Consider the following 15,161-nt stretch of genomic DNA (forward strand, 5'->3'; position numbering starts at 1 on the left):
AAAGAAATGAAGAGTAGGAAGTGATTTTAAATTCATGCCCTACTGAATTTAGGTTACACATCACTGACAGAAACATACTAAGGGACGTGGGCAGTTAGCAGGTAACTTAAATTTCATTTTGTAGAAGAAGTTTATTTCTAATAATTTAACTTATTTTAAAGGATTCCTTTTTCCAGAAATACAATGAAGATGAATTAAAGTTTTAAGATGTTTATGATACAGTACCAAGGAAAGCCTTAGTGTACTGAATTACCTACAGATTTAATTAAAAAAAAAAAAAAACAAACTTCACACACCAACAAAATTATTATAGAATTTTAAAGTGATATAATTTGGACATTCCACCAGTATAAAATCTAGCATCTCATTATAGATGATTTTTAAACTAAGAACTAATCTCACATAATTAAAAATGAAGCAATTGGGGAGCCTGGGTGGCTCAGTCAGTTGGGCAGCTGACTTCGGCTCAGGTCATGATCTCACAGCTCATGAGTTCGAGCCCCGCATCTGGCTCTGTGCTGACAACTCAGAACCTGGTGCCTGCTTCAGATTCTGTCTCCCTTTCTCTCTGCTCCTCCCCTGCTTGCTCTCTCTCTCTCTGTCAAAAATAAATAAACATTAAAATTTTTTTTTTAAATGAAGCAATCAAATTACTAATGTCAGTGTTTCTCTGCAATATATATTTCATATCATTATTTTCCAGTGAGCTGGATATTAGCTTCCAAAGTCATCTACTTTTCCAGGAATCATTTGAAGCTCAATAGAAATATATTTTTACTTCATTAACCAAAATAACTTTTGAGCTAGTGGAGAGAAAAACAAAGCAAGGACCCTTCTTGGCTATCTGCAGACATCACCTGCTCTTCTGAAAGCTGTAAGTAATTTAAAATAATTTTCCTTCCTTAGTTTTAATATTGCCCTCAGGTCCACTGATGCTGAGGACTCTACCAGCCTAGGTGTAACTATATTTCTCCTCCATTTTTTCTTCATGGAGGTTTTGGAGTTGATGAAATAGAGCTAAGTAGAAGTAATATGGAGAGTTGGGCTCATTTGCAAATGGGCACTTACACTCAGTACTGATGATGTAGCCTGCCCTATAATCTCATCCAGCCAGTCAGGTTTGTGAACACCAAGAAAAAAATCAGTGAAACATTACACTTGTCTCATCAACACACTAGGATTGAAGCTGTCAAGATGCAAATTAAAGGTATCTCTGGGGTACCTGTGTGGCTCAATCAGTTAGCTTCTGGCTGTTCATGTCAGTTCAGGTCATGATCTCATGGTTTGTGAGTTCAAGCCCCACATCAGGCTCTGTGCTGACAGTGCAGAGCTTGCTTGGGATTCTCTCTCTCTCTCCCCTTCCCCTGCTCATGCTCTCTCTCTCTCTCTTTCAAAATAAATAAATAAACTTAAAAATAAAAATAAAAATAAAGGTATCCCTGTTCTCCTCTGACACTAATTTTCTGTTTCAGGATAGCTGCATTAAAACATAACAAAATTAAAACTTACTGGTCTTTGTCCAGGACACAGAAGGAATCCAAAAAGGGAAAATTGGCAGCTATACTTTCAAAGTCCTCTTGGGAGATGTACCCATCATGGTCATGGTCATAGTTTCTAAACACAGACTGCAAAGGAAATACAAATATTTACTGAATAACTGGGTATGAGTCAGGCTCTGAACTTGTTATTGGGAAAGCAGTGATAACTAGTATATTGTTCTATCAAGGAGCTTGGAATCCAGTGGGAAATAATGAAATCAAGAAGCCTTTATGGTATAACAAGATAAGTGCAATGCTGAGGATAAAAATAGGCTGCTGTGGGGGAATTTTAAGGGAGATTTTAAAAGGTTTCCTGGAGGGGCACCTGGGTGGCTCAGTCGCTTAAGCGTCCAACTTTGGCTTGGGTCAAAATCTCACGGTTCCTGAGTTTGAGCCCCACATTGGGTTCACTGCTGTCAGCCTTTCAGTGAAGAGTCCACTTTGGATCCTCTGTCCCCCTCTCTCTGCCCCTCCCCTAGCTGCACTCTCCCAAAAATAAATAAATATTAAAAAAAAAAAAAACATTTCCTGGAGGAAGTGAGGTCTAAACTGAAACCTCAGTTTTGGTAAAAGTTAAGTTTGGTGAACTCACAAATGCCAAAACCATAACAATAGACAATGAAGCTTTAAAATGTTAAATTATCTAAAAAAATTTCAAGTATACTTTTTTTTTTTTGAGAGAGAAAGGGAGGGAGGGAGGGAGAGAGAGAAAGAGAGAGAGAGAGAGAGAGAGAGAGAGAATGAGCAGGGGAGGGGGAGAGGGAGATGGAGAGAACATTAAGCAGGCTCCAGGAAGAGGGGTTCTATCTCACCATCATGAGATCATGACTTGAGCCAAAATCAAGAGCCAGACACTTAACTGACTGAGCCACCCAGGTGCTCCTAAAAAATTCAAATATACTTTTAACACAATTACAATCAGAATTCCAGTGGCAATTTGTTTTAAGTGAACAAATTGATTCTAAAGTTCAAATTAAAGTAAACATGTTGAGAATAGCCTAATATTGTTTAAGATAAGAAGAAATGAGAGAGAACGTGCCCCATCAGAAATCAAATATTCCACAAAGCTACATGAATCAAAACAACATGGTACTACAACTTACTATAGAGAGCAGAGTCCAGAAATAGATCTATGTATATATAGGCATTTAGAGTATCAAAAAGTACCTTCTCAAATCCACAGAGAAATTAAAGATTATCCAATAAGTGCTGTTGAGTTAAGTGGCTAATAATCTTACAAAATCAATTGCCCAAAACTAAATTCTAGATGCATTAAATATTTTAATGTCAAAAATAAAGCTATAGGGATGCCTGGGTGGTTAAGCATCCGACTTCAACCCAGGTCATGGTCTCATAGTTCATGAGTTTGAGCCCTGCTTTGGGCTCTGTGCTGACAGCTCAGAGCCTGGAGCCTGCTTCTGATTCTGTGTCTCCCTCTCTGCCCCTCCCCCACTCATGCTCTGTCTCCCTCTCAAAAATAAACATTAAAACAATTTTAATAATAAGAAAGCTGTAAAAGTATGAAAGATAAATAGATAAAAATAATTTTTATGTTTTGTAATCTCTGAGTGGGAAAGGCCTTCCTTAACATTACATCAAAGTCAGAAGCTGTAAACAATTTTAAAAATTTTTATTTTACAGAGAGAGAGAGAGAGAGAGAGAGAGAGTCTGAGCATGGGAGAGGGGCAAAAGGAGAGAGAGAGAGAGAGAGCGAGCCTGAGCAGGGGAAAGGGGCAAAGGGAGAGAGAGAGAATGAGAGAGAGAGAGAGAGAGAGAGAGAGAGAATCTCAAGCAAGCTCCATACTCAGCACAGAGCCCAATGCAGACTTGATCAAATAATCCTGGGATCATGACCTGAGCCAAAACTGAGTCAGATGCTTAACTAACTGAGTCACACAGGAGCCCCTACAAAAATATTTTATTACGTAAAATGCAAAATAATTGAATCAAAAAACTCAGCTGACAAATGTAAAGATAAATGTCAGAGAAGATTATTTGCAATATACCTGAGAGCAAAGACAGAAAAGGAAAACAGGAGGAGACCTGTTGCAGCTCAGGAGAGCTCAGGAGAAAAGGAGACCACCAAAGTAAAATTACACGTGGCCAATACATTCATGGGAAATGCTCGATTCTGCTAGTAATTACAGAAACACAAACAAAACGTTTTTAAACCTCTCAGATTGGAAAACATTAAAATAATGGGTAATTTCCTAGGGAATGAGAAAATAGGCACTCTCATATTAGTTGATGAAGTAAATAGCCACAGTCTTTCTGGAAGATAGTCAGTGCTTACTCTCTGACCCAGCAATTCCACTGATGGGAATCTGTTCTAGGAAAATAATTGAACAATGCTGCTCAAAGACATACGTGGGTGTATGTGTTTATGGGGGAATAAAGTCATACAAGATAGTTTACAAATTATCAGTGGTTCCCCTTCGAGAGCAGAATTCCCAAGGCCTAAAAGCAAAACTTGTATTCTCCGTATTTTATGAAAAGCTTGCATATTTACAATGATTCTGACTTTCTTTATAATTGAAAAATAAAAGGATTTTTCCATTGCCCTCTGCTAAATTGGGTTTTCCAAAAGGTTTGTTAAGTTCTCCCTAGAAGCAGATGTATGCAAACAGATTATAATGAATCTTTCTCCCTTTCCCAATGCTTTCTCTCTATTCTATTTGATCCATATTGCCCTATGTTGCAAGCTGCTTCAGGGGTACTTTGGGAGATGAACAAGGTATAAATGAACAGATTACTTAAAAACATGACTGCTTAGAACCCATTGTAAGTTTATTTATAGAAAACTGAATTGTGCAAAATCACAAAATATACAGTCTTTTTGCAAGTCCCAATACCAATACTTACCTACAATCAAAGTTGCTTAAAATTAACTACTTGTACCTACTTTTATAATCTAATATCCATATTTATATCCATATTAAGGATGCAATTCTTTTTGTAGAATAAAATTTAATGTGGAAATGCATAATAAAATCCAATCTTTCATTTGATTGAACCAACAGTAGGCAATTTATCCAAATTGGACCAATCTTCCACCATAAAATTGGAACTGGAGAGAAAATAAGAGAGAAGGTAAAAGGGAAGAGAGAGAGAGAGAGAGACGAAGGGGGAGAGGGAGATACAGACTCCCCTTGTGTAGCAAAGAAAGTCTGTCTGCAGATAATGGAATGAGCATTCAGAGAAAAGCAGAGAAGAGAGTGGAAAAGAAAATAGTTGTGTCTTTTCATTTCCCGGTTCTAGACCTTCCTGAGCTGCAACCCTTGGAGCTGGATTCCTTCCCCACCTTCCCTGGCTCCAAGCTGGGTCTGTTACACAACATCAACACAAGGCCTCCACTGAATCTTATGGCCTTCTCAGACCTTTTCCTCACCCTTTCTGAACTTTCCTTGCTGCCTCACATGCTGCGTAGTAGTTTTCTTCCAATGCATCATGGTTTCCTTGATGATCCAAGATGTAGAAAATTCTTTCTTTTTCTTTAGGTTTGTGTGTGTGTGTGTGTGTGTGTGTGTGTGTGTGTTTAAAGTAGGCTTCACACCCAGCATGAAGCTCAATGCAGGCCCTAATCTCATGACCCTGAGATCAAGATCCAAGCTGAGATCAAGAGTTGGATGTTTAATCGACTAAGCCACCCAAGCACCCCCTCTTTTTCTTTAAACATCCACCCCCCAGAAAAAAAGTTTATTTTATCCCAAAGATATGATTCTATTGTATCATACCAATCCATTAAAGCAGAGTGTTTAATCAGATGTCATAGTTTTTATTGCCAAATCTCTTTCCATTTTCCCCACAATGGTGCTTCTACTCTTCTTTCTACATGAAAACTCTGATAGACACTTTCCCATAATTAAGTAATGTTTCTGACGTAAATGGCTCTGTGCAGGTGTGTCACAGACCTCAATATAAACAGCAAGAGAAACTATGCATCCTACAGGATCTTTTCTTACCTTCAGGTAATCAATTTATTGGGCATTTTATTGGGACCCATATAGGTTTTTAATGAGTAGATTCTAATCCCCAAACAGTCCCTCAAATTGCAGGGGTAATGATGGAGGCATCAAATGCTGGTGAAAGAAAGTTGGAAGTAGCTGAGGGTATTTGGGTAAATGAGAACAGAATGACAGGAAGGGGAAAAAGGCCATTCTGGGGGAATCTCCCCCATAAGCCAATGCCACGTAGAGCTCAGTGTCTGCTAAATTGATCCTACCTGCAAGAGGGCTGTTTTCATTGACTTCAGTTGATTCTTGGGCAACTGTAGAATATTCTGGGAAGAGAAAAGGGCCTTCTAGTGCTCTCTACTCTCTCTCAATCACTTACCTCAACTAATTTCCTTATGTGCTTGTTGATGACTGTGGGGTCTGGCTTTGGCATCACTCCTGATGCCCACTCCAGGGGCACCACAGGCTTGGTGGGTGTTGTCGGGGAGGTAGGCTGCTGACAGGGGGGAAAAACACACTTTTCAACTTTATCTTAGACCTTAAGTAATTAGGGAACACTGAGAAAGACATACACATACACATTTTTATGTTAATAATACAGTAAAAACTTACATATGTATCACTTAAATGTTCTGAAAACAAACATGTTTTGTCAATAGAATCTAATCTATAACTAAATACATATTTGGAGAGTGTATTTTGTTTAGCAGTAGTCTAGATTCCATTTTTTTAAGTGGGAAAAAGATACTGTTCTCTCATCCCACTCCAAAATTCTATCCAAGTTCCCCAAATATTACTAAAACATCCTTAAAACCTATATAATAATCCATACAGCTTTTTGTATAATGCAAAATATATAAAACACCTGTTATCTAGTTCTTTAATACCTGGTGTTGATAATAAACTAGTAGATGTTTGCAGTAAATGGGCCCATGTGAATGGCCAAGTTTATGTTCTCATGCTGGCATCTCTTTCAATATGCTTAATCGCTTCTCACTATTTGGCTAATTAGATCTTTCTAGCCTCTTTTGTGAACTTGCTTCCTCCATATGTTTTCCCACTTTCCTGCAAGACATTTTCACTAAATAATGTGGCCAAGATGGTAGCAATAATGCATAACGTGTTTACACAACACAGAGGCAAAACACAATCCTATCGGGAGACAAGCCAAGAGTGCAATGTACTTTATTCCTCTCCCCAGGACCTTCATTAAATGTAAATATTTTTGCTGGTGCATACATGCAAATCTGTTTTAACAGGTGTTTATTTGATACTAAATTGGGGACAAACATGTTTGCAAGAGTGACTGTACTAGATTTAAACCCTTTGCAATGTTTTGAGGTGGGTGTTGCTGGTATCCTTTGGGCTACCAACAGGACCAGAAAGTACTTGCCATCTGGATATGATCACCAACACATAGGCTCACTCACACATCATGACTCTTTCTATCAAGCTTTTCATTTTGTTCATCTGATGAAGGATAAAGCCACGGTTCCCAAACTGTATAACGAGGTGTCCATCCAGAACACTGCAGTGGACTCTCAGGGATACCAAAAGATATTTCAAACTCCCAAGGGAAATACAGCAGTACTCAGTATTTGTTAGACACCATGTAAACTACCAGCTTGAAATAGTTTACAGTTCACCCATTAGATCATGCTGTATTTCTTTCAATGGTATCAAATATTTCCAAAGCAAAAAAAATCAATGTGGAACAAGAAAAAAGGTAGCCATATTCAATCTGATGACAAAATTTAAGATATTGTTTCATGCCCAACAGGCACACACATCCATTAGTAAGTAATTGTGGTTTTTAAAGAATTAAAATATTTTTTAATTTTTTTTAATGTTTATTTATTCTTGAGACAGTGAGGAAGAGACAGAGTGCAAGAAGGGGAGGGGCAGAGAGAGACACATACACACAGAATCTGAAGCGGGCACCAGGCTCTGAGCTGTCAGCACAGAGCCCAATGCGGGGCTCCAACTCACAAACTATGAGATTATGACCTGAGCCAAAGTCAGCCACTTAACTGACTGAGCCACCCAGGTGCCCCTAAAATATTATTTTGATTTCAACATATATGTATTGTTTTTTAAAGTGGGTTCTAAGTCATTAGAACATTAATATATATTAAGCTGTTTGGACCTAACTATTCTATACGTGGAATTGTGAGGTATTTCTTTTGACCTAGAGGTAGAGTGAAAAAACTGAGACACCAAATAAAACACAAAGAACCAGTGAGACACGAGCGTGCCCTGTGAAGAGAAAAAGGTTCATGGTGGGACTTTGGTGAGGTCCACCAGCACCAATGGTAAGCACACTGAAGTTACAGGCTCTTGGTACCATCATCCTGACAGGAGCTTGTTCTCCAGTGGCAGCATGTGTCAAACCTAAGCGCAAAACAGGGTAACAAGCCACTTAAGATAAGAGACAGTAAGGGATTGGGAAATGTGTTTTCATAGATTCATAGGATTTTAGCACTTGGAAGGGACTTTCAAAGATTTTGCTTTACAAAAGATAAAAAGATTTTTCTGTATTTGATGGAAACATCTTCTGAAATTGGCCAAAATCTATCCTGAAAACAAATGTAAAAGGCACAACTCAGGCAAGTGTGCCTTGTTCTTACCATGTTCCCATATAAGATGTGGCAGGAAAAGGACAGGCAACCTCACGCAGTAGAAAAGCCTAGGCATTGGGGCACTTGGGTGTCTCAGTCAGTTAGGCGTCCAACTCTTGATTTTGGCTCAGGTCATGATCTTACGGTTCATGAGATTGAACTCCACGTTGGGCTCTGCACTGACAGTGTGGACCCTGCTTGGGATTCTCTGTCTCACTCTCTCTCTCTGCCCCTCCCCCACTTGTGCACATGCGCACACACTCTCTCTCTCTCTTTCTCTCTTTCAAAATAAATAGATACACATTTAAAAGAAAAAAGCACAGGTGTTGAAGACAGACAGGCCTGAAGCCACATCCCAGTTCTCCCACCTACTGGCTATTAGTGCTCCGTGTGAGACACCTATGCTCACCAGACTCAGTTTCCTTAACAGAGTTAATGAGATAACATGGATATGATGCCCCACCAGGTGCCCAACAACCAACTGGTAGCAATTAAAGTGCCCTGCTCCAGGTAAAGGAAGGTGTGGGCAGGTGGAAATGCCATGGGCACACACATAGCTTGCCACACCATGCTCAGCCTCTTCACAACAAAGCAAAGGAATGAGGAGCTCAGAAGTTGCTTTTTTCCAGTAACTTTACCTTTCTCTCTAGCTCTTACTCATGCTAACTTTTCAGAGGCTAGCCTTCATGCCTCCATTTACCTCTGCTGTATTTTCCCACATGGGTCTGTTCTTCAGTGTCCCCAGGAGATGGGCCTCTAGTAGGGGAGCTGAAAATGCTGATGGAGCCACCACACTCACAATTTTAAGAACAGACATTACCAGGTCAACTAACTCAGACTCAAGTGCACACCCTCCCTGTACCAGAGAACAGCCCTGCCTCTTTGGGGCTGATGCTGCAGAGTCAGAATACAGGGACAGATTGAAGGTCCAAGTCACTGGCAACATCCCACAGAGTTCAACTGGTAAGGAGGTAAGTCATGAGATCTTTATCAGAAACCTGATCTGAGGATACGAGTCCAAGAGGCAAGTACAGACATGTTTTCCTTGAACATGCAAACCTCATTCTCGCCGCAAATTTCAAATTTACCCAGGTATTCTTTTATGAGTGCAAAACAGATCTAAGATACAGTCTGCTCACTAAAACTAATAATCAGTGTACATTCAGTAATGCAATTTCCTCAATCTTATCATATAATGTTTCTTTGCTAAGAGTCAGCCATTAATTGAGACACTATCCAATGTGATACTGAAATTATGAGTTGAGTCGATCATTAGCAGAGAAATTTGTGAATTATGATCAGGGTATTTAAAATTGATTAAACTTCATTTTATGCTGAATGGGATTTTATGTTGAAGAATCTAAAACACTGTTTCACATTAAGATGCATTCTCTTTTGTTGAGGGGGAGGACCTATAGGTAGGCAGTCTCTCAGAGGAGACACAACACATAGATGATAACAAGAAAACAGAGTGATTGGAAATAATGGTCTTCTTTGTTAGCCTCTGATGAAGAAATCATACTCAAACTGTCAGAGCTAAGCTGTTCCACTGGCAAAATGGAATACAGGTTTTTTAAATTCTTCAGTCTTCAGATCACAAAGCATCACTGTAATAGCCAATTACTGTAAATGACAATCAATGGTGTTTGGCACTGATCCTTAGAAAAAATCCACCTACCGATTTAGAATTTCTAGGCTCCAGCACCAGTGACAATTTGTAAATATCATCTTCTGTGTGATAGAGGTCCAGAGAGAGCTACAACAAATTAGAAAGGATAAATGATGATGTTGGATCACATTTACTTATTTATTTACATTGCTGAAATATTTTCAAACCAAATGTTGAAGCTCAGTGTCTAATAATTTGAGAGAATGCAGAACATTAAAAAGATAGCATGCAGAGGCAGAACATGAAATTTTAAAACCAAACACTTTAGCATGGTCATCAGCATCCTATGTGCTATATCAGATGTGTTTATATCAACAAAAGGCAACATAGTTGAGCTATGAAGTAAGATGCCCCCACTCTCAATGCTACAGGAATTGCTCAGAGAGGCAGCATATAAAGCATGAAGGAAGGTTCTGGAGTCAGTTGGGCCTGAGTTCAAGTCCTAAGCCCGCCACTGGTTAGCCTGGCACCTTGAGCCAGTTATATCTTCTCTGACACTCATTTGCCACATCTGTAAAATGGAAATTATCACAAAAATCCCTACTGAATTGAATTTTGATCAAGATAAAATGGAATACTTCATGTGAAGTACCACACACACAACCTGGTAGACAGTAAAATGCCAAGAAATGTTATTTGGTGTTGTTGATGTTACTATTATTATGACAGCTGTTACTACTAATATTATTATCATGTTGGGGGGGGCGGGGAAGGGAGGTCACTGAAAACAGAAATGATCAGGACAGAGTCACAGAGGACCTTGTGAACTAGGACCTAACTGGGACTATTCGGACAGAGAAAGAAGGAGAGAAAGATCAGGACAGGCAGGGACAACAACTTAGACCAAGATTGGAGTGCATGAATGAAATCAGTAAAAACTAAAATGCATGGTCCCATTCATCTAAAATAGAAGGCATGAGACTTAAAATCAGCCTGGATGAGTCTCACCCACACCCTTTAATGTTAAGATGCCAGATGAATCATGCCATTTCATCAGCAGTGAACATAACCAGGTGCCCTGTCCTTTCTTCGACCATTGGGGATGAAAAATTCTATTTAACATATTTGGCCTAAAAATAAAAACTTAATGTGTATGGGTGTAGAGTGAGGGAGAAGCACAAGAAGGATGAAGTGGGAGAAAACTCAGAGGCAAAAGATGTCTTTCAAGGATTTATCTTGCTTTCATTATTTTTTTTTTGAGAGAGAGAGAGAGAGAGAGAGAGAGAGAGAGGCAGGTGAGGGAGAGAAAGGATCTTAAGCAGACTCCAAGCCCAGCACCAAGCCTGACGCGGAGCTCCATTTCATAACCATGAGATCATGACCTGAGCTGAACTCAAGAGTTGGACACTTCACCAACTGAGCTACCCAGACGCCCCTACAACATTTAAATTAAGGATTGCACACATCAGGTCATATACTGCTTTATCTAGACTTTGTCACCTAAAGATTTTTTCTAAACATAATGAAATTGACTTGACTATAAAACTGCCCCATCATCATTTCAGATCTTGAAAATCCTACCCACAAAGAACAGACACTATATCCATCTTCCATTAAACAGTCATTCCTACCTCCAGGGAGGAGAGGAACCATCCCCTAGTGCCTTTACAAACAAATGCCTTTACAAGGCAGCTCATTATATAAAAGAATGAAGTGAAATGCATGAAAAAGATCTTTTGGTAGAAACACCGGTATAATAATGTCTTATTTGCCAAAACCGTCTTCGCAGATGTAATTACCTTGGGACCTTTCCTCTGAGCTCAACAATAATAAAAATGTGTGATAAGTAGAATGTGACACTGGATCTCTGGGTTAGGGAGGTGACAGGGAGAGGTGGGGCCCCTGATGAATGGGAGACAGCCACTGCTCAGGTACAGCCAATTTTTGTCAGCTTGACCATTGACATATCTTCTCATTTGTCAAGAGAAGCCAGAAATCTGGAGTTTTACATGAAATATCTCAATTTTTAAATCCTGGCAACCAACATAAAATTTTTATGATTCTGTGTAGGCCAAATAAAACACATCTTGCCAATGGCAGTTGCCTGCTATTTTATAAATTCCACGATGGAAAACTCTACCGGCTTCTAAGCCTCACAGAAGCAGGCAGTGCATCCATTGCCATCTTTTCTGCCTCTATAATCCCAGCCACAGTTTGCTGCCTTGCATTGTGAACGTTCCATAGGGAGAAAATCAAGTCACTGTTTCCTTCTGGATTCCTTGTTATCAGGAGTTGATCTGGACTTCGATGAGCATGACCCTGTCCTACTGATTCGGCCTTTAATAATGAATGGCAGTGGCACCTGCTGGGAAAGGGATGACAACAGTGCCAGAACATCTGACCAGAAATCCAAATAAACCACACACTGAGTAGGGGAGATGCTCTCTCGAAAGACACAGAACATCTGTGGTATTTTCATATATCAGATGGACAGATACCAGATCCTATGATGGAAATGTCTTCTCCAAATGTTTGCCCTTAATTTATTAGTGGTGATTTGATCCTGAGCAAGTTATTAGCCTTTGTGGGACTCAGTCTTTTGGTCTTTAAAATGGGAGGCATAAATAATAGCTCCTTCCCAGGACTTCTGTGAAGATTAAATGAGCTAACATGCATTCAGTGGGGTTTGTGTAGCGGGCCATAGAGATGGGCATTGCATGGTTGGCTTCCAGTCAAATGCCACTGTGCTCATCAGTGAATGTATTACTCCTGCCATCTTCTGCTTTCCCAGCCATGATCCTACCTACATGCATTCTCTCATCTCCTCTGGATTTTACAGCCCTGTGCAGAGCAACATGTTTTACTTCTTCCACAATTTTTTTTTAAATAATTAGAGGCAACTTGTCAATGGAATCTCAAGAATGCTTGCTTGTGTCTAACATATTTTGAGCTTGGAGAATGGTCTGAATCACTGTTTCATGTTGCTGCATTTACACCCAAGCCTATCAGCAAAGATGGTTGTGGATTTAGTCTGCACATTAAGACCTATGTCGCCCTGACTAGAGAACTGTAAAATAAAACACACTTGGTCATCAAACTATCTTATTGACCATTTTTGCAATTCTTCGTCTTCTTCTTCTTCTTCTTTTTTTTGAAACTGTAAAAATACAGGGGGCTTTCCAGTTATTTGCATATACTCAGAATGGTAAAAGTAACTGATAGATCTAAAAATACTATGAAAAGAATCAGATGATTTCGTATACCATAAAGTAAGAAGCATCAGCTTTTAAAGCTTCTGGTTCCAGGATTAGGATCACAGTGGAAAATGCCTTCTCTAGATTGTCCCTGAAAAGAGGAACAATCCAAAATCCATGTGTTTAGTGCTGGGGTCTCCCTTCCTTCATGTGCCCAGGGCTGTTCAGGGGCTAAATTTACAATGATAAAAATGGCACACAGTCTCTGACTCATAGATTTTGTTCTGTAATTAATTCCTTCTTTAGCCACCCATGAAGAGGGAAGGAGAGATTACTTAATTTTTACAGATGCAAAATAAAATATATATAAAATAGATGTAAAATAAATCAGAGTAAATGCCCATCACTGAGAGACAGAGAGAGAGAGAGAGAGAGAGAGAGAGAGAGAGAGAGAGAGAGATACCCCCACCCCAAGCTGGGATTCAGAAGTTCTCCCTTTGCAAGCCTTTTGTCCTTTAGAAATCTGTTTCTTCCTTTGTAAAATACAAAGGGACAGGGGTGATGTTACACTCTCTGCCCTTCCCAAGGTCCCTGACAGGGTGTCTGTGTATATGAAATATATGTGAAAATGCTATGAAAAATGCAATCAGTTATTTCTGTAAAGTCCCAAGGTTGCTATGCAGCCTACCACATGGAGCGGACATTCCGTAATTGTTGATTTATTTAAGAGCTCTCATTTTCCATCTTTCAGGGCTCTCAATCATGTATTGGCTTTCTCACCTGGAGCCATGTTTAGAGGCAAATAATCACTTCAGGTAAAAACCTGACCTAGAATCTTGGGGAAAAATGAATGGAGAAATGCTGCACGTATGGATGCCCTCACAGCTTCTGTCAGTCAAATGGTTCTAATCCTAACACATACCTGCTTCGTGAGATGGCCACTGGGCTCTAGTGAACACCTGATGGGAATCTCCTTTATCTGCATTGAAGAGATTAATCTGCTTGTGGCCAGGAAGAATGAATGTATATTCCTGGGCAATGAACCTTCTTGGTTGTAGGGAAGGAGGAGGGGTCTTGGCTTTAAATAGAAACTGCCTTGATCGATGTCCATATGTGGGACTGTGCTATCTGAGGAGCCACTGGGCTGGAACCACAGTATCAGATTGACACCAGGCTCCTTATTCTCAAGGGGCCACCAGTCCTTATATCTAGAATCACAGAAGTTTAGAGCTGGAAGAGATCTCACAAATGAGCACAAAATCCCTTATGAAAAGACCAAGGGCAGGTCTAGCTAACAAGGAGACAAAACTAAGTAACTGCACACACAGAGCTAAAAGCTTGATCTCCTGCCCAGGATTCTTGCCACTGTACTACACTAGATAACATTGTTGTCCTAAATACAGTGCTTGGTGGCTTCTATATTTTAATACCCGAGGGGGGGTGGGGCGGGGATTGATTATGTTGTCATCCTTTTTCTTTTTTCTTTCCTTCCCAGGCAGAAAAAAAAATATATTTCTTAGCCTTTATTTCTAGGGTTCAAATTTTCCATTTGCACCCAAAAATTTCATTCAAAGTCTTTTGATACTTCTCTAAATATCTGTCATTATGTTGCTTCATTCATAACTCAAAATTAATTCCCCTACTCCATCATCATCTTTTGTTGGGATAAGAAAATGCCCAAGCATAGGCACCTGCTCTATGACACTCTCCTCCATGTAGTGAAGGTAGCCTGGACACAGACAGGTGGAACTTCAGCTGGTCTGCAGACATCACCTGTGCCTGTGGCTTTGCTGTCTGACTGGGGCTGCAACTCTGGTCACTTATTCGTGGAAACAGATTTACATGGCAAATGATTCATAAGCGCAGGTGCCTGGATTATTGAGAGGGTTTTTCCCCCCCAGTAGAGAACGTCTATGTGTTTACTGTTTGTCATACAAACTCAGTCCCAAGAGATTTGTTTTTGTGTGTGTCAGCCACTTCTGCTTTATGCTAAGGTACAGCTGGTATTACTCCATGCACTTCAGGGGTTCTATGCCTTGGTAAACAATCATGTGTTCTAGGAACAGTGTGTGAGAAGGTCTAGGAACCACTCCTATGCCAGTGCAGTGGTCCCAGAGGATTTAGGCCCTCAGAGCTTCAGAAGGAAATTGTTTTCATTTTCCATGGCCACGAATGGAAAAGAGTCAATTCAGTATTGCAGTCAAGTGTCTGAAGCTTCCGTATTATAAACCCAAACAGGGAAGTTGCTT

General features: G+C 39.8%; 1 protein-coding gene across 8 annotated transcripts in view; it reads right to left on the reverse strand.

The window, feature by feature from the left end:
* The window catches only part of RASGRP3 (RAS guanyl releasing protein 3), a 106,379-nt gene that overhangs the window by 15,949 nt on the left and 75,269 nt on the right, over positions 1-15,161 (reverse strand). For 7 of the 8 annotated variants that reach the window (XM_042933273.1, XM_042933270.1, XM_042933272.1 and 4 more), the window contains 3 exons: positions 9,788-9,865; positions 5,871-5,987; positions 1,510-1,625 (listed from right to left, as the gene is read on the reverse strand). In XM_042933273.1, coding sequence (XP_042789207.1) covers positions 1,510-1,625; positions 5,871-5,987; positions 9,788-9,865 — 311 coding nt within the window. The remainder of the gene's footprint in view (positions 1-1,509; positions 1,626-5,870; positions 5,988-9,787; positions 9,866-15,161) is intronic. The other variant, XM_042933275.1, reaches the window with a different exon arrangement.

The sequence above is a fragment of the Panthera leo genome, chromosome A3 (genome assembly GCF_018350215.1).
Source record: "Panthera leo isolate Ple1 chromosome A3, P.leo_Ple1_pat1.1, whole genome shotgun sequence".
NCBI classification, from domain to species: domain Eukaryota; kingdom Metazoa; phylum Chordata; class Mammalia; order Carnivora; family Felidae; genus Panthera; species Panthera leo.